General features: G+C 41.7%; 1 protein-coding gene across 1 annotated transcript in view; it reads left to right on the top strand.

Annotated features, from left to right (window-relative positions):
* The window catches only part of LOC131876507 (uncharacterized), a 55,774-nt gene that overhangs the window by 1,471 nt on the left and 33,790 nt on the right, over positions 1 to 20,513 (top strand). Inside the window, exons 4-5 of the mRNA XM_059221927.1 lie at positions 10,379 to 12,707; positions 12,753 to 15,229. Coding sequence (XP_059077910.1) covers positions 10,379 to 12,707; positions 12,753 to 15,229 — 4,806 coding nt within the window. The remainder of the gene's footprint in view (positions 1 to 10,378; positions 12,708 to 12,752; positions 15,230 to 20,513) is intronic.

Genomic DNA, 20,513 nt, shown 5'->3' with positions numbered 1-20,513 from the left:
ACTTTGACAACATGGTGAAGATCAGTTCAACTCATGTTGTGAGAGATTTACCAAGGATTAGTAAACCTACTGATATAGTGTGCAAGGGATGTTAGGTGGGAAAGCAGACCGAGAACAAATTCAAGAACAGGGAATATTTTACCACGAGGTCTTTGGAGTTGATTCATGCAGACCTATGCGGACCTACAAGGACAAGAGGACTAAATAGTGAAAGGTATTTTATGTTGCTTATTGATTATTATTCTAGAATGACATGGGTTACTTTCTTAAGAGAATCAAGTAGATGCTAAAATCAAGTGCATGAGGTTTGATAGAGGAGGAGAATTTATGTCAAATGAATTTGATAAATTTTGTGAAGAACATGGTATTGGAAGGTAATTATCTACACCTATGATTCCTAAACAAAATAGAGTTCTTGAGAGAAAGAATAGGACTGTTGTTGAGATGTTTGGAACTATGTTGAAAGATATTAACCTACCTAATGTATATTGGAAAGAAGTTGTGCATACTATTGTATATATTCTTAACAGGGTACAAGTAAGATTGAATCATATAAAGACACCTTATGAGCTATGACATGGAAGAGCACCTACTATCAAGAATTTTAGAATATTTGGAAGCAAGTTTTACATAAGAAGAGATGAAGAAGACTTGGAAAAGTTTGATGCAAGATCAAATAAAGGGATATTCTTGGGATACTCTACAAGAATCAAGGCTTACCGATGTTACAATAAGAGGCTGAAGAAGATTATGGAAAGTATGAATGTGAAGGTGAATGAACAATGGAATCAAGTTGCACCTGAACTTGAGGTTGAGATAGAAAATACTCCAATTACAATGGAAGAGAAGGAAGTTTCGAAAGACAAAGAAGAGACAAATGCAAAAGAGAAAGAAGCTGAAGAAGCACCTAAGACACCTACAAAGTATGTGCAAAAGAACCACTCAGAGATCAGATCATTGGAGCCAAAAGCTTTTGCAAAAGCTAGAAAAGATGAAAGTTGGATGAAAATTATGGAAGAAGAGCTGAATCAGATTGAAAAGAATCAGACATCGGAACTGGTACCTAGACTGATGGGCAAAAATGTGATAGGAACAAAGTGGGTGTTCCGGAATAAGCTAAATGAAGATGGAAAGGTTACAAGGAACAATGCAAGAATGGTTTGTAATGGTTATTCGCTGGTTGAAGGTATATATTTTGAGGAGACTTTTTCTTTGGTAGCAAGGATGGAAGCTATAAATATGTTTCTTGCAATTGTTGCATATAAGAAATATAAGGTATATTAGATGGATGTCAAGTCAGCTTTCTTGAATGGAGAACTTGAAGAAAAAGTGTATATTGAACAACCGGATGAGTTTAAGTTATCAGAAGATTCGAATATTGTATGCAAATTCAAGAAGGCACTTTATGGAGTCAAGCGAACCCCCAAAGCCTGGTATGCAAGGTTAGACAAATATTTGTTGCAGCAGAACTTCAAGAAAGGTACAGCAAATAGTAATCTTTATTTCAAAGTTGAAAAGTAATAAACTGTTGATAGTGGTTGTGTATGTTGATGATATCATTTTCGGAGGTAATGAGAGTATCTGTAAAAGATTTGTTGAAGAAATGCAAAAAGAATTTGAGATGTCAATGATTGGTGAGTTATCATTTTTCCTTGGTTTTCAAGTGACACAATCAAAAGAAGGTATTTTCAATTCTCAAACCAAGTACATTAAGGAGATGTTGAAGAACTTTGGTATGGAGCATTGTAAACCAGTTGGAACTCCTATGGCTATTGGTTGTAAGCTGAGCAAGGATGATGGATCTCTAGATGTTGATCAAAAACAATACAGGTCTATGATTGGAGGATTGTTGTATTTGACTACTTCAAGACCGGATATTATGCATGTTGTTTGTTTGATTGCCAGATATCAAACTAATCCAAAGCAATCTCATAATCAATCAGTATAGAAGTTTGAGGTGCAAGCCCTTGTTATTGCATTCTTCTCTGCAAGAGAAGTTTGAGGTGAAAGCCCTTGTTCCACCCTATGCGAGTAGCTATGGTGGATCCACCCTCTGGGAGTAACCATGGTGAATGTCATGGGAGAAATTCCATGACCTAGCACTTGTGTTTATACACTCTCTGGGAGTAGCTATGGTGAACATCATTTTGAGATGACGACATCACGATTCCGTGATGGGCACTTGTGTTTATTTGTTTTCCATCCATGGGAGTAGCCATGATGGACCCACCCTCTGGGATTAGCCATGGTGGTTGTCACTGTGTGACCCAGATATTGAGAAGGACTCCTCCCTATCTAAGAGGGAGTGTTGATAGTTGTAGCTAGGTCGGATTCCTTCTAGGGCCGACCTAGCCTATGGGTGACTAATTGGCGTATCGGCCTTAATCACATTAATGTGCAAAATCAATATGTAACTTGTGATATGAGCTGGCCCTAAATGGGCGATGTAACTTGTGATATGCAAATGTAACTTGTAATTGCAAATAGGGCAAACCCTATAATGGGCGCCAATTTATGAGCATATTATTATTATTAGTTGTTCTCCTTGTGAGCCAACCTAGGATGTATTAGGAGGCAAAGGCTCATATATATTCAAGGTTCAAGCAAGCATCAAACACATTGTTTGCCCTCTCGAGTAAACGGTTAAATGCAGAAAGTAAATGCATAGAACATAATGGAAATATATTAAATAACCAGCCTCTGTATTAATTCCACAGTCCATGTACAATAAGTGCTTATAACATTACATCTGACACGACTAACATGATCATACTTCGAAGAAAAGGTACACAATATATAATACCCGAAGGGGTGCGACACAACCGTCGCGACTCCAACTACCTACCCGTCGGCTAACTAACTGACTGCCGTAACTCATTATTACCGACGACAACATAAACATAATATAACAACATAACATAATGATTATTCCCGACAACATCATCCCCCCCAAGAAACGAAGTCAACTCCGACGACTTAATACAAAATAGAGATGAACGGCAGGAACTACTGACGCTAGTCGGGCCCGGATCTTATACACTTGCTGCGTCCTCCCCTGAAAACCCTTTTCTGCTACCATGCGATGCTCAAGTGCGGATTTCACCAATATTGCTTCCTTTGCCATCACAGTCCTCCTGTGCCTAACCCAAACTTGTCTGCAAAACACGTTTTTCAGTCTTAGCTTCCACCAACTGCTACTCAAATGATACTGTCTCCCTAGCCAATTTGTCCTCGATAGCCACCCGTGCTACTCTCCTGGCATCCAACTCCTGGGTACGCTAAACTAAGGCTCACGCGACTATTGCCTCCAACCTGGTGGTCAGCTCCTCCCGAGCCCTCTGTGCATCCACCAAGGCAACCTCACGTCAAGTCGAGACATACTTCGAGTTCCTCAAAGCGTACCAGTCATGCCTGGAGGTGGCCACAATCCGCTGGCACAAATGCTAGGAGACACCTCAAATCCTCCATCACACTCCCCAAAGGCTAAAAACTGAACTGAATAACTCCCTGGTATCATACAACTACGCGGACCTACAATGCCTTCCCTCAAACTCTATTTGTTCACAACCTCCAAATCCGTCTCCCTCTACGGCTTATGGCTTCCCCGCCAATGCTTAGCTGCAGGCTTCTTTCTCACAGTACGGACAACCACAACACTTCCCGTGGTATTCTGTAGCTCAAAAATAAACTAGGGGTCTGGGGGCAACGCCCCCAGTGGGGTCGAGGGGCAGCGCCCCTCGCGGGGTCCTGGGGCAGCGCCCTAGGTGCACTCCCTGTACGGTCAACAACAACACTGGCACCTCCGATCGTGCGGCCACCTTCCCGTGCGGCCTACATCCCTCCACCGTACGGCGGACCATGACGACGGAGCGGTTGCGCGGCTTTGTGCGGCGTGTGCGGCTGTGCGGGGGTTTATGCTGGGTGTGCGGTTGACGACCGCACGATGGCATCCACCGTCAGTGGTCCCACCGCACGATGGTTCCTACGGTGGAGCCGATGGCCTCACGTCTTTTTTTTTTTCTTCCAGCCGTACGATCATCTGCCATACGGCCCTGTGCGGTGGTGTTTTTTCACAATTTTTTTCCTGCCGTACAGTTAACTGTCTCGTACGACCGTACGGTTTTTTTTTAAAAAAAAGTTGTTTAGAGAGTCTTCGGCTCAGGTCCCCTGTCTCTGGGATCGCCCTTCATCCTTCTCGGTTTTCCTCGCCCAAAAGTCTCCTGCTTTTGTCCCGTGCCTCTCGAGTCACCTGCCCGGCCTCTCAGGTCCCCTTCCATCCTCTCGGGTCCCCCTTCGGGCTCTCGGGTGTCCATCCGGCCTCTCGAGTCCCCTGCGCGCTTCACGTGGCAGGGTTTCAATTTGTACCCGTTGGTGGCCAATCTATTTTCAATGTCCATCCGAAGACCTAGAACCACAAATTCTATAGGGACCACGGTCTCCTTCCCGTACATAAGAAGAAGAATAATAAAGATTTTGAAGACTGCGGTCTTCCACATAGGGTTCCAATCGTTGCCAACACTCTTCGAATTATCTACGTCGCCAGGGTTTGGGGCGTCTCCCTTCCAATATTCTTTGTATTCCGGCAGGTACACCTTTGTTGGTTGCTCTAGTTCCTCTACTTCGAGCCTGTAGCTTTGGAACATTTCGTAATCCTCCATTTGCCAGTGGAAAAGCCCGTTAAGTGAGCATACCTCATCTTCAGAACATCCCTCCAATTCGAGCACCCCTTCACTGTTCGGCTCCATCGCGTTCTTGCCCTTGCTTTCATCGGGACCCCCTTCCCCTTTATTAGAGCCCTCTGAGTCCGAGTCGGAAGAGGCGAGCTCTTCGCCGACATCTTGGGTGTGTAGATCAATGGTATATTTCCGCCCTCCCTTCTCCATGGAAAGTGTATTTTTCTTCCAGTTGTGGTTTACCCTCGCGTTGATCAACCACGCTCTCCCCAGGATGGCGTCATAGCCTTTCTTCTTCGAGGGAATAACCATGAAATCTAACAAGAATGGTTGCATACCAATTGTCACTTGCTGGGCCATCAACAGGCCAAGTGGCTTAATGCTGTGTTGGTCCGCTCCCACCAGGTTGAATGTGGGTGGCCACAGGGTGGGCTTCCCCAGCCGCTTCCATGTTTCTTCTGGTAGTACATTCACCCCAGATATCCCGTCCACAATGGTGTCCTTCAGAATGGTCCCACGGATACCCATTTCTACCACAGCTGGGTGTCTACCACTGCTCAAGGCTAGTAACATCGGGTCAGTCGAAGGGCTGACGGAAACCTCCACCTGTGGTGTACTCTTCGAAGCGGTGGTTGGAACCCCTACCTGTGGTGCACTCGACGATGCCGTGGCGGGAACCCCTACCTGTGGTGCACTCGATAATGCGGTGGCGGGAACCCCTACCTGTGGTGCACTCGACAATGCGGTGCTTTGCACATTGGTGAGGATGGCAGTCCTCAATTGTGGCATAGAGTCTAGAAGGTCTTTTACCTTTATCGGCACCTCTATCTGCAAGATTTGGCCAATGATGTTATTTTCCGCTTCCGTACGGGATGATGTACTCGCCACCTCGTTGTCCCGTCGTTCGGTCGTCATCTCACGTTCAATATTGGCCTTTGCCTCCCGTAATCTCTCCTTCTTCGTTCCCTTCGGGCAACCCTACGACAGTGTAATTCTCTCCGTCTATCTCTGCCTCCGCAACCTCCGTGACACCTCCTGGGTTCCCTTCGGGCAACCCCTCGGCCGATCGTCCCTCGGCAAGCTGCCTTAGCCTACGCCTTCATTCTATCTGTTGTCTGAGATTCAACGCGGTTTGTGCCACTTCCCATTCGTCACTTTGTATCTTTTTATTTTTGTCCTTATTTAGTCTATTGGGCATAAGTCACTTCCATACACAACAAACACACGCCATGTACACAAAAAAACTTTTATTATTTTTATTTTTATTTTGCCTTTCGGTCACAATTTATATCAGCAGTGTGTCGGGATTATTACAAGGTTTAATTTCCCCTTCGCCTCTTGCCATCATGCTCTGCGTCCCACGACAATTGTTCCCTTTGCGCGTCGTTGGCCTCTGGGTAAATCTCACCGACGGGTAGGCCCGTTGTGTCTGTGCGCCATCCATGTCTTCCGTTCCCGAGTTCGTCTAGGCAACGGCACCAAATGTTTGCCCTCTCAGGTAAACGGTTAAATGCAGAAAGTAAATGCACAGAACATAATGGAAATATATTAAATAACCAGCCTCTGTATTAATTCCACAGTCCATGTACAATAAGTGCTTATAACATTACATCTGACACGACTAACATGATCATACTTCGAAGAAAAGGTACACAATATATAATACCCGAAGGGGTGCGACACAACCGTCGTGATTCCAACTACCCATCGGGTAACTAACTAACCGCCGTAACTCATTATTACCGACGACAACATAAACATAATATAACAACATAACATAATGATCATTCCCGACAACACACATCCATTCATTCATTCAAGCATCAGCAAATACCTTCTTCAGCAGAGCATATACAAATCAGCAAACTCATTTTCTTGATCAGCGAGTTCAATTCTTAGTCAGCAATCATCACTCCTTGGTCAGCGATCTCATCAGCGAATATACCTCTTGGCAAGCGAATTCCTTTCTCTGCCAAGCGAACCATCAAACTGCAGATCAGATTCCTCTCCAACAAATATGATGATCTAACCTGCTTCTATGGATTCAAGGAGTGAAGAGAAATTGTAAAGTGATTCTCAAATTTGATTAATATAATCAGAGATCTTAATTGCTGGGTTTTTCACCTCCAAGAGGGAGGTTTTCCCAGTGTATTGTTGTGTTTTGTGTGTTTATTGCATTATTTTGTGTTTGTTGTTATCAATCTGATATAAAATTAACATGTTGATGTTTGCAGCTAGGTCGGATTCCTTCTAGGGCCGGCCTAGCCTATGGGTGACTAATTGGCCTTGTTGGTTGAAAATTTTGTACACTTGTGAAAGCAAACAAAATTGTGGCTTCAACCACAATGTGTGAGTATGAAACTCTCCTAATTAAGGGAAGGCTCTCCCTATCTAACTACAACTTGGAAAATAAAATAGAATGGGACAGCAATCTTTCTTCTTTTTTTCAAGAAAGACAATATCCTTTTCTCTTCACAGAAAAGGATAGCGATTGAATATCAACAACAGTAACCACTTTCAAGTGAAATGAGAGAAAGGAAATGAAGTTTCCTGAAAGCGCAAAGACTTCCGTCACTTCCTTCGGGACGGGACAGCAATATCAAGCTCAAAGACTTGACTATTAGAAGTCCTATCTACCCTTTGCTATACTAAATTTTACAACGAATAAAAGATAACAGCTCAAAGATTGGAATAATCTATTTTTTCAACACAAAGACAAGAACTAATGCAAGCTCAAAGACTGGCTGCTATTTCTTATCAAACAGTAATTTTTTCTCAAGAATAGACGCAAGCTCAAAGACTTGCTGCTCCTTCAAGAGAGTTTCCTATTTTAATTAATCTTCTCTACTTGCAGCTCAAAGACCTCAAATCAGATTGGACTAAGCTCCTTTAGAAACACTTTGCATAGAAGAGATAAAAAGATTCAAACTCAAACATGTAGCTCAAAGACTCAAAATTTGAGTAATTCTTCTTTATTATTCTTCAAAACCTTCAATTCACATACATAAGCTCAAAGACTTCTTGTTGTAAATTTGGCAGAGTTTTTGCTTGCTTTCCAAAAGATAAATATTACAATAGACCCCTCAAGTATTTATAGAAGAGAAGCCTTGAAAAAAAGGTGGGAGGATCCTAACTAACTTGAGAGATTCTTTCAACCACCAAGACTCATTCAATAACTAACTAAGACTTATTCCAACTACAGTCCTAATTGGACACAACTTGTAGTTGCCTTACATGTAATTACAAAAGTGCAAGTAATGTGTAACTTGCATTTTACAAAAAATACTTTTACATGTAACTTGTCAAAACAAAATTACAAATGCATAACTAAAACTATTCCATGTGTCTAAAGACACGACTCTAACTGCATCATCCTTTGTCTATGATGATCTTCATGTCGCTTCAGGATGCTAGAACTTGAAGTATTCTGGATTGGTAAAAACATCTTGAACCGGAACGGGAACTTGCATCCTTGTCTTTTTGCTTGGGGTAGTACTAGCTTTTCAAGAGGGAACGGGTTGCCTTCCTCTTTTCATGTCATGACCATCTTTGTCTTGAAAGCATTTTATGCTCTCAACCATGAATTGTTGTTGTATTTCTTCTTTGTATCATCCTTCATTCTTGAAAATTGCTTGCAAAATAAGGCCCATGCCTTAATCCATTGATTTGGTAGATCGTGTGTGTAATGTCCCCTTCTCAAACCTGATCCTTTCTGCAACCGTTGGTCTCTTTCTAGGAAGCTCGGAGGCCAGTCGGAGGGTAAAATTAGGGTTTCCTATTTTTGAGGAGGTTTTTTTGGATGGGTTCATCGTCGGCTTTTTCTGATGGTTCAGAGGGCTTCGCAACGATGTCTTCATCTCAGTTTTTGGAGCAGTTTTCAGAATTTACTATTTTTAGTAAGTTCTATTTTTGGCAGGGCTCGCGTGGCATCGGGCAATCTCTACATCCTGTTCAGTTAACTCCAGGAGCATGGTCAGGTTCTAGCTTCAGATTTTGGAGTTGTGTGGTCAAGTAACTTTATTTTAATTAAATAATCATTATAATTATAAAGTTGCTTATCCCCCCTTGGCCTAGTCCAACAACTTAAAAACATCACTTAAAAGGGGGACTTTATGGGTGGCGCCCTCATGGAAGATTTAGTTAATATTTTATCCTTGGCCAAAGTCAAAACATGGCGAAACTTACCAAGGTGATATTTTTATATTATTTCATTGACTTTTTGGCTAGGTGTGATGGCGCCATGTTGAGGAGGGGATTAGGGTTTGCCTTGGAAATCGAATTAGGGTTTTGAGGAGGCAAGTGAAGCTATTTATTGGAGTCTTGGGAGGATTGAAGGGATCTTTTGGCAGAATTTGTATTTGGGCAGCCGTCTGGCTCTGGACATGCTTCAAGGAATGGAAGCCTTCTAGCATAGGCATCTCTTCTTGCTTGAAAGATAGCAACTAGGGTGTTTATATTCTCTATGTAATTGCATTTAGCCGTAGTTTATCATCAGAGTTTTCATTGTAATCATTTAGGCTTATAGTTCATTCAGTTTTCTGCATCTAGAATTCCTGCGACTAATTTCATGTTTTGTTCACAACCAGAAAATACAAAAAAATTGCATTGTGGGTATTAGTTCTTTGCATTTGCCTCACCTAGGCGTTGCATTTCCTAGGGTTTCAGCAAGTTTGGTTCATGCATTTATTTTTAATGACAAATCGTATTTTGCAGCCAGTCGTACCATTTTAAATGCATTGGAAATCGTGCCATTTTTCATTGTGAGGGTTTTGCAGTGTTGTTTGAGTCTTTCGCAGGTTTCCACGTCACCAAGGCATTTTGCAACTAGTTTCCGGAGGAAAGAAGATTGTACGAGGAAGAAATGAGCTGTTGGCAGTGATCCATGGGTTCGCGGTTGAATGTGCAGATTTATGTTGAATCAGAAACTCTCTTCTAAAAGGGAAGTTGTGAAAGAATTTCTTTTGACTGTAATCTGACCAGTAGTACTGGCAGTCTTGAACTGTGATCTTGGTTGTAATTGTCAAGCTAACCAAACTTATCTTATCTACCTCCATCCTATGGTAGCTCCTCTCCCTGATGGGATTGAAAGCACATCCTGGATGTCGAGTGTCTTTTCAGTTTCTGCAACCAATTAAATTCAAGCATTTAAGTTTCACTCCGTCATATGGTAGCCCCTATCCGTCTGGAGTGGGTAGCACATACTTGGCGTTGAGTTCCTTCCAGTTCTAGATTTCAGGGACCCTCTGACCAATGCTCGCCATCCCGGCGCCATACTGGTTAGAGTTCTTTGCATAAGCAACTAAGATCCTCTGACCAATGCTCATCCACACGGTGCCATTCTGGTTAGGGTTGCTTCAGCAAATCAAATACTTTTTCTCAGAACTAATTGATCACTCATATAGTTGTTGTAATTAAGTTGATCTAAAATTTCAAAAAAAAATTGGCTAGGGATATTTCAGTGGTATCAGAGCCAAGATTTCAGGGACCCTCTGACCAATGCTCGCCATCCCGGCGCCATACTGGTTAGAGTTCTTTGCATAAGCAACTAAGATCCTCTGACCAATGCTCATCCACACGGTGCCATTCTGGTTAGGGTTGCTTCAGCAAATCAAATACTTTTTCTCAGAACTAATTGATCACTCATATAGTTGTTGTAATTAAGTTGATCTAAAATTTCAAAAAAAAATTGGCTAAGGATATTTCAGTGGTATCAGAGCCAAGATTCTGCCATCCTGTGAGCAACTTGTCTATGAGTGACAGAGAAAAACGATATTGGGCAAGAGAAGATAAGAAGGTTGGGAAACAATTTCAGTTTCATCAGCCTCCTGAGGGTCAAACAGCCTCAGAAGTCTTGTGGGCTCACTGGGAGTCTTCTCAGGAATCTGATATGGCAGAGGGTGAGAGATCAGTTGGGGGTAATGAGAGGCACACCCACAACAGAGAAGATAGCGGAAAGGAAAGGGAAAGATCTCTGAGTCCCGGGAAGAGGTTTGAAAGAAAGATGGATGCTTTGATGGACATGGTCTCCCTCATGATGGGAAAAATGGGTCAGAACACCACTCCTCAGAATAACTCAGGCCATAGAGGAGAGTATAGTGCTTCCAAACCGCATGATGAGCATGTAGGCCGAATAGTGCCTAATAATACCAACATTTCTTCCAGACCCTTTAAACCCACTTTCCTGGCACCTACAATCAACCAGCCAGATCCCGAGGAGAATGCTTCATTTGTGGAGCAGTTGAGACTCGGTAGAGCAAAGTATGATTCTCTGCCTGATGACATCAAAATGGATATGTCCTATAATGATTTTATGGATCATAAAAGGAAAAACAAAGGACAAGGGAGGTATTATGACCAAAGGAGATCATTCAATCAAGGGGATTTGTACCAAGCTGTCAACAAAGTCATCCTTCCACACTTTGACGGGAGTGAGACTAATTCAGCCCGCGCTTGGATTCAGAAGCTGGATAACTATCTAGCTCTTAGGCCAATGGCAGAAGAAGAAGCGATTAAGTTCGCTACGCTGCACCTGGACGGAGTAGCGCACGAGTGGTGGTACCATGGCCTCATTACTCTTGGTCATCGATCTATCACAACGTATGATGAGTTCACCACTAGGCTCATCGAGAGGTTTGAGAAGAAGGATCCTGAAATCCATTTCAGAGAGCTTGCTCAACTGAGACAATATAGTACGGTCGAGGCTTACATTGCAGAGTTTCAAAGGCTCTCAGTCATGGTGACTGGAATCACGGAAAGGAGACTGGTGATTTTGTTTAGGGAAGGGTTGACAGAACCTCTCAAAGGTTGGATCAAAGCCTTTGACCCTCCATCACTGCAAGAAGCCATGAAAAAGGCAAGGAATATGGAGTGGGCTGCTCCTAAGGCCAAGTTTCAATCAAATTCCCCCTTTCAGAAAAGGGATAAGGGAAAAAGGCCTCAGCATAGACCACCCTTGAGACCTCAACACCAAGAGTTCAAGAACCGCAATCCAAATGTTACCAGGTTGGATCCAGAAACCCTGAATGAACTTAGAAGGAAAGGGTTATGTTTTCGGTGTAGAGAAAAATGGTCTCAAGATCATGTTTGCCAAAAGGGGGTTAAGTTCAATCAGATTGAATATTATTCTGCTGGTGAAAGTGGGTCTGATTTATCCGACCAGCAATCTGATTATGAAGAAAGTGAAGGTGATAGAGCCCCAGAAGAATCTGGAGATGAAAAGGAGTGTGGTGGAGTCTTGGCCCAGCTCTCTAGTTTTCAAAGAAACGAATCATTCAAGGTTCGTGGGATGATCAAAGGGCAGCGAATTGTTGCCTTGATCGACACCGGAGCAACACATAACTTCATTGATGAAGTTGTAGTAGCCAAGAAGGGGCTGCAAACTGAAGAGTTTGAAGGGTTCAAGGTCATGGTTGCAGATGGATTTCATATCTCTTGCACCAAGAAGATTTCAAACATGACCATGCAGTTGGGAAACTACGAAGTCAAGGATGACTTCTACGTAGTACACATTGGGGATACTGATGCTGTCTTAGGTATTCAATGGCTGCGATCTCTTGGAGAGATCTCCTTGAATCTGCAAACTATGGAGTTAAAGTTTCAATCAGATGGGAAGAGAGTAGTTCTAAGAGGCATGTCTAATGGAGGTCCGCGAGTGGTGTCATTCAAAAGAATGGCAAGACTGATCCGTCATGATCAAGTTGAATGGGTTGCCGAATGTATGATCCTCCCTGCAAGTCCCATTGAGGCTAAGCGTGATCAACCTCCTGATATCCAGTCACTGCTTGCAAAGAAGAGTGCAGTTTTTGCCGACTTGCCTCCTGGACCTCCCCCTGAACGAGGTTCAGAACACATTATAGAGCTCAAGGAAGGAGCTAAACCAGTGATCACAACTCGATACCGGTATCCAAAGAGGCAGAAGGATGAAATAGAAAGGAATATTCAAGAACTCCTGGAGATGGGTTTCATTCGCCCAAGCAAGAGTCCCTTTGCTTCAGCAGTAGTGCTTGTTAAGAAAAAAGATGGGACCATGCGCATGTGCGTGGACTATCGTGCTTTGAATCAAAGCACCATCAAAAATAGATACCCCATTCCCAGAATTGATGAACTCATTGATGAGTTACATGGGGCCAAGTTCTTTTCGAAGATCGATCTGAGGTCGGGCTACCACCAGATTCGAATGAGGGGATCTAACGTGGAAAAGACAGCCTTCAGATGCCACTATGGCCATTTTGAATTCCTAGTCATGCCCTTTGGGTTGACTAATGCTCCAGCCACCTTCCAGTCTTGCATGAACCGTGTCTTTCAGAATCAGTTAAGGAAATTTGTGCTGATATTTTTTGATGACATCCTGATTTACAGCAAGACTTGGGATGAGCACCTTAAACATTTGGAGGTAGTGCTTAGTACCCTAGAGTCAGAAAGTTTGTTTGCAAAAGCTTCCAAATGTGAATTTGGAATGGAGGAGTTATTGTACTTGGGTCACATAATCAGTGCTGGGGGAGTAAAGGTGGATCCGGAGAAAATAAAAGCAGTAATGGATTGGCCACCTCCCGAGAACTTGACTCAATTAAAAGGATTTCTAGGTCTATGTGGTTTTTATCGGAGGTTTGTTAAGGGGTATTCCCAGAATGCAGCTCCTCTTACTGATCTCACCAAAAAGGGGGCCTTTGTTTGGTCCGAAAGAGCTCAAGAGGTGTTTGATAAATTTAAGAAAATCATGAGCTCGTGTCCAGTTCTAGCCATTCCAGACTTTTCCAAACCATTTGAGTTGCAGTGTGACGCATCAGGTGAAGGAGTTGGCGCTGTCCTGATGCAAGACAAACACCCTATCGTGTTTGAGAGCAGAAAATTGAGGGGTGTGGAGAGATCCTATTCAATTTATGACAAAGAAATGCTTGCCATTATGCATGCATTAGCCAAGTTCAGGCAGTACTTGGTGGGAAACAAGTTCGTGGTAAAAACAGACCACAATAGCCTCAAGCATTTTATGCACCAGAAGGATTTAAATGAGAGGCAACAGAAATGGGTGAGTAAGCTGCAAGCTTACGACTTTGACATTGAATATGTCAAAGGGAAAAATAATGTCGTGGCCGATGCTCTCTCCAGACGGCCTCATCTTAGCTCATTGTGTGAGCTTACTGCAGATTGGAGAGACATGTTGCTTGCTGATTATGCCAAAAATCAGTTTGCAACCAGCATTTTAGAAGGTACTTTCCATGATGAGAAGTATCAGGTGGTTGAGGGATTGATTCACTATAAGGGAAGAATCTTTTTGGTGGCTGATTCTAAGCTCAAAAGAAAGATCCTTGTGAATTTTCATGACATCCCAGTTGCTGGCCATCAAGGTTTTTTCAAGACCTATAGGCAGATCCGCGAAAGGTTTTCTTGGAAAGGTCTGAAGAAGGAGGTGCAACGCTACATTCAGGAATGTCCTGTTTGTCAAGCGAATAAGAATGAGCATACATTGCCCGCCGGATTGCTGCAACCACTTCCCATTCCCAATCAAAAATGGGAAAGCATTTCAATGGATTTCATCACTGGGTTGCCCAAGGCCCAAGGGAGGGATTGCATTTACGTGGTGGTTGACAGATTAACCAAGTTTGCTCATTTCTTTGCCATTACCAGTACTTTTTCTGCAGCCCAAGTTGCAGATTTATTTTTTCGAGAAGTGTTTAGGCTTCATGGATTGCCAAAGAATATTGTAAGTGATAGGGACAGTAAGTTCCTAAGTACATTTTGGCAGGAAGTCTTTAGAATGAGTGGTACTGTGCTGACTCCAAGCACAAGTTATCACCCCCAAACTGATGGGCAAACTGAAGTTGTGAACAAGTGGCTGGAAGGCTACTTGAGAAATTATGTGTCAGAGCAGCAGAAAGCTTGGGTTAAGTGGCTGCATATAGGCGAGTACTGCTACAACTCTACCTATCATATGTCAATCAAAATGTCTCCCTTCTTGGCACTTTATGGGTATGAAGCACCCAGCTTTGCAGATTTGGTGTTTGGGGATAGCAAAGCCCCTTTAGCCAAGGATTTATTGCAGCAGAGTCAAGACATAATGAGGTCCTTAAAGGATAATTTGCAGATTGCACAGAATCAGCAGAAGTTATATGCTGATCAGAGACGGGTAGAGCGTTCTTTTGAGGTTGGGGACATGGTCTATCTCCGGTTACAACCTTATAGACAGTCTACTCTCAAGAAAAGTGGAGCTGAGAAGCTGAAACCGCGCTTCTATGGACCATTTAGGGTCATCAGGAAGATTGGGGCTGTAGCTTATGAATTAGAGCTACCTTCAGATAGCAGAGTGCATAACGTCTTCCACGTGTCTCACCTCAAGAAGGCACTTGGACACAATGTGGTTGCTTCTTCACAGTTGCCACCGTTGGACGAAGAAGGACTATTGATTCTAGTTCCCGAGGAGATACTTGGTGTCAGAGAACGTTCTTTGAGGAATAGAACTGTCAGAGAATATTTAGTGAAGTGGAAGAACCTACCCTTGGAGGATGCAACATGGGAAAATGATGAGATATTACAGCATCCTGGGTTGCGATTGCTTGAGGGCAAGCAATCTTGGGGAGGGCGGACTGTAATGTCCCCTTCTCAAACCTGATCCTTTCTGCAACCGTTGGTCTCTTTCTAGGAAGCTCGGAGGCCAGTCGGAGGGTAAAATTAGGGTTTCCTATTTTTGAGGAGGTTTTTTTGGATGGGTTCATCGTCGGCTTTTTCTGATGGTTCAGAGGGCTTCGCAACGATGTCTTCATCTCAGTTTTTGGAGCAGTTTTCAGAATTTACTATTTTTAGTAAGTTCTATTTTTGGCAGGGCTCGCGTGGCATCGGGCAATCTCTACATCCTGTTCAGTTAACTCCAGGAGCATGGTCAGGTTCTAGCTTCAGATTTTGGAGTTGTGTGGTCAAGTAACTTTATTTTAATTAAATAATCATTATAATTATAAAGTTGCTTATCCCCCCTTGGCCTAGTCCAACAACTTAAAAACATCACTTAAAAGGGGGACTTTATGGGTGGCGCCCTCATGGAAGATTTAGTTAATATTTTATCCTTGGCCAAAGTCAAAACATGGCGAAACTTACCAAGGTGATATTTTTATATTATTTCATTGACTTTTTGGCTAGGTGTGATGGCGCCATGTTGAGGAGGGGATTAGGGTTTGCCTTGGAAATCGAATTAGGGTTTTGAGGAGGCAAGTGAAGCTATTTATTGGAGTCTTGGGAGGATTGAAGGGATCTTTTGGCAGAATTTGTATTTGGGCAGCCGTCTGGCTCTGGACATGCTTCAAGGAATGGAAGCCTTCTAGCATAGGCATCTCTTCTTGCTTGAAAGATAGCAACTAGGGTGTTTATATTCTCTATGTAATTGCATTTAGCCGTAGTTTATCATCAGAGTTTTCATTGTAATCATTTAGGCTTATAGTTCATTCAGTTTTCTGCATCTAGAATTCCCGCGACTAATTTCATGTTTTGTTCACAACCAGAAAATACAAAAAAATTGCATTGTGGGTATTAGTTCTTTGCATTTGCCTCACCTAGGCGTTGCATTTCCTAGGGTTTCAGCAAGTTTGGTTCATGCATTTATTTTTAATGACAAATCGTATTTTGCAGCCAGCCGTACCATTTTAAATGCATTGGAAATCGTGCCATTTTTCATTGTGAGGGTTTTGCAGTGTTGTTTGAGTCTTTCGCAGGTTTCCACGTCACCAAGGCATTTTGCAACTAGTTTCCGGAGGAAAGAAGATTGTACGAGGAAGAAATGAGCTGTTGGCAGTGATCCATGGGTTCGCAGTTGAATGTGCAGATTTATGTTGAATCAGAAACTCTCTTCTAAAAGGGAAGTTGTGAAAGAATTTCTTTTGACTGTAATCTGACCAGTAGTATTGGCAGTCTTGAACTGTGATCTTGGTTGTAATTGTCAAGCTAACCAAACTTATCTTATCTACCTCCATCCTATGGTAGCTCCTCTCCCTGATGGGATTGAAAGCACATCCTGGATGTCGAGTGTCTTTTCAGTTTCTGCAACCAATTAAATTCAAGCATTTAAGTTTCACTCCGTCATATGGTAGCCCCTATCCGTCTGGAGTGGGTAGCACATACTTGGCGTTGAGTTCCTTCCAGTTCTAGATTTCAGGGACCCTCTGACCAATGCTCGCCATCCCGGCGCCATACTGGTTAGAGTTCTTTGCATAAGCAACTAAGATCCTCTGACCAATGCTCATCCACACGGTGCCATTCTGGTTAGGGTTGCTTCAGCAAATCAAATACTTTTTCTCAGAACTAATTGATCACTCATATAGTTGTTGTAATTAAGTTGATCTAAAATTTCAAAAAAAAATTGGCTAGGGATATTTCAGTGTGTGCAAACTGGACTGACAAGGGAAGAGAGAAATTGATACAAAAATGGGCTCACAAGTGAATTTCAGGTTTTGGAAGTTGCATTACATGTGTCGGGAAAACAAGAGCATTAACTTGCAATTGCGGGGAACAAACATGCAACTTCATATGTGTAATGGGTAACTACAAGTTTGCACTTGTAATTGGACCTTTAGAACTCATTTTCAAGTGTTTTTTGAGTGCATTTTGGACCAATTTCGGGTTCTGGTTGGCTGACCGCAGGTAGACTTTAAATGGGAAAAATGAATGAAAGTGTGAAATGAGTGGATGAAATGGTATGTATGGATGATGGAAATGAATATGAAAAGATTTTGGGAAGATCATCTTCAAGAAAATGGGAAGAACTTTCAACATGTAGTCCGGTTCTAAAAACCCCATTTTGAAAGAATGGGTATTTTCATCTTTGAAACTTGGAACTTAAACAAAAGATGGTTAAATCCTTTATCCGTAAGGGGAGAACAATTATTTTCATCCAACTTGTAATCGAGATTTAAAATCCCGAATACAAGTAAAGAGGGAAAATGGGGAAGAACAATGCAATTCTAAAATTGCTTATCAAGGGGGAAAATCTCTCTCACAAAACTGATTTTTGGGGAAGAACCAACATATTTACAAATTAGAAAAATGAAACAAGAAGAAAAGAAATCTTACCTTGCTCCAATCTGAAAATGCTTCTTCAACAAGATGATTAATCTTTGGAAGAAGAAAGACAAACTCGTAAAAAGAAATTAACCGCATTCCAAAACCCTAGCCACGTTTCTGAAAAAATGCCTAAAACTGAAAAACGTGGCAGCAAATGCATGAGAAATGGCATGGAAAATGGCCAAGACTCTTTCTAACCTCAACGCCTTAGCATACCATGCCAAAATGATTCACAACATTGCTGATTCGTGGCATTCCAAATGGCAAAAAAATGTGGCTGCTGTTATAAAGCTAAAAACCAGCAATCTTAACCTCCATGTGGCATGAAAGGTGTTTGAAAATGCATAAAAAGAGGGAGGAATCCAAAATGCCTTCTATCTCCCAAAAAATCTCCACAAAAATTTGCCTAAAATCCTCAAAAAAAACGTTTTTCCTTGCAATTCGAGTTTTTTGGAGACAAAGATGCAAGTTTTATGCACTTGTAAAAGGGAAATAAAACCCCCACAACAAGTTATAACTTACTTGCACATATGTAATAGGGGTTTAAAATCCCTATTACATGTAAAAACTATTAAAGTAGGGGTTTTTGGAGAGAACTACAAGCTTACTTGTAATTTAGCCAAAAAATCCCTATTTTAACTAAACAAGCCAAAAAACAATAAAAATAATAAAAACAACAAAGGGGAAATTTAAAACAAATTACAAGTTTTCATTTTTTAATAAAAGTGCACATGTAATAAGCTAAAAATTCCCCAACAAAGACCAAAACAATGAACATCATTAAAACTTGCAGTTTGAAGAAAATTCTCCACCTGCAATCGAGATTTTAAAACCCGAAGTTGAAGGAAAGACATAGCAAACGAACCCAGACTTTGACAAAATTCGAAACGTAGTTCGAGGATGGACTAAGGATTAAGCCAGTCCAAGGATTAGTCGAAATTCTCCCTCGCGAAGCGTGCCATAGAGTAAATTTTTTCTTTTTTTCACAAAATTTTTATGTAATGGTCCTTCATTTTTGGAAACAAAAATGAGGACAACAGGCCTATCAACCTTAGTCACATTAATGTGCAAAATCAATATGTAACTTGTGATATGAGCTGGCCCTAAATGGGTGATGTAACTTGGGATATGCAAACGTAACTTGTAATTGCAAATAGGGCCAACCCTATAATGGGCGCCAATTTAAGAGCATATTATTATTATTAGTTGTTCTCCTTGTGAGCCAATCTAGGATGTATTAGGAGGCAAGGGCTCATATATATTCAAGGTTCAAGCAACCATCAACACATCCATTCATTCATTCAAGCATCAGCGAATACCTTCTTCAGCAGAGCATATACAGATCAACGAACTCATTTTCTTGATCAGCGAGTTCAATTCTTAGTCAGCGATCATCACTCCTTGGTCAACGAATATACTTCTTGGCAAGCGAATTCCTTTCTCTACCAAACGAACCATCAAACTGCAAATCAGATTCCTCTCCAGCATTTCGATCTGCACTTGTAAGTCAATTTGGACAACATTGTGTCATCCTTTGGCAGTCTGATGCCCTAGTAGAATTTGGATTGTGTATATAGCATATATGATGATCTAACCTGCTTCTATGGCTTCAAGGAGTGAAGCGAAATTGTAAAGTGATTCTCAGATTTGTTTAATATAATCAGAGATCTTAATTGTTGGGTTTTTCACCTCCAAGAGGGAGGTTTTCCCAGGGTTTTGTTGTGTTCTGTGTGTTTATTGCATTATTTTGTGTTTGTTGCTATCAGTCTGATATAAAATTAACAATTTCCAGATATCAAACTAATCCAAAGCAATCTTATAATCAATCAGTACAGAGGATATTCAGATATTTGAGAGGGACTCCGAATTTTGGTTTGTGGTAAAAGAAGAATGGTGATTTTACTTTGAAGGCATACACAAATACTAATGGACTGGATGTGTAGATGGCAAAAGAAGTACAAGTGGTGGAGCATTTTTCTTGGGAGACAGATTGGTCTCTTGGTTCAGAAAAAAAATAAGATTCGGTATCATTATCTACTACAAAGGCAGAATATAATGAAGCATCATCTTGTTGCACTCAGGTTATGTGGATAAAACAAACTCTTAGAGATATCAAGATAATGTATGATGAGGCAATTCCTATTGTGACAATACGAGTGCAATTAACGTTTCAAAGAATCCAGTAATGCATTTAAGAATTAAACACATTTCTATCTGGTATCAATTCTTAAGAGAGAAGGTTGCAGAGAAGGAAGTCAGATTGGAGTATGTGCCTACAAAGGATAAAATTGCAAATATATTTACCAAGGCACTAGCAAAGGATACCTTTGAGTATCTTAAGAAGAAATTAGGGTTTATTGCCCCTCCTTCAAACTAGATGAATAGAAGTGGTGCATCTGTCCAAGGGGAGCATCAAAGTTTATCTTTTTTGCTCCTGGATTGATGCAATGGCTACTCTCAAGGAGAGCAGTGAGTGTTGTTATCAAAATTTAACCTAGAAAGAGGAGAGAGTTCTTCAATCGAGGAGGAAGTTAGTGCTTGCAAGCACCCATTGTCCTTGATGTCAAAGGGGGAGAGAGAGATATTGTTGGGGGAGAGAGAGTTACAAGTTAGTGTGGAAATTGTTTATTGTTGATTGGCGGTACAAGTGTTGCCATCAATGACAGAGGGGAAGATTGTTGGGACCATGAGTTATGTTGCTTATGTTGTCATTAATGTCAACCTGTCTTGTGTTGTCATTGATGTCACTGTGTGTTGTGTAGAGGTTGTAGTTGGTCCAAAAATAAGTGTTCAAATGTT

This window comes from Cryptomeria japonica, chromosome 6 (genome assembly GCF_030272615.1).
Source record: "Cryptomeria japonica chromosome 6, Sugi_1.0, whole genome shotgun sequence".
NCBI lineage: Eukaryota > Viridiplantae > Streptophyta > Pinopsida > Cupressales > Cupressaceae > Cryptomeria > Cryptomeria japonica.
The sequence above is the reverse complement of the archived record's forward strand: the minus strand, read 5'-3'. Positions and strand labels throughout refer to the sequence as shown.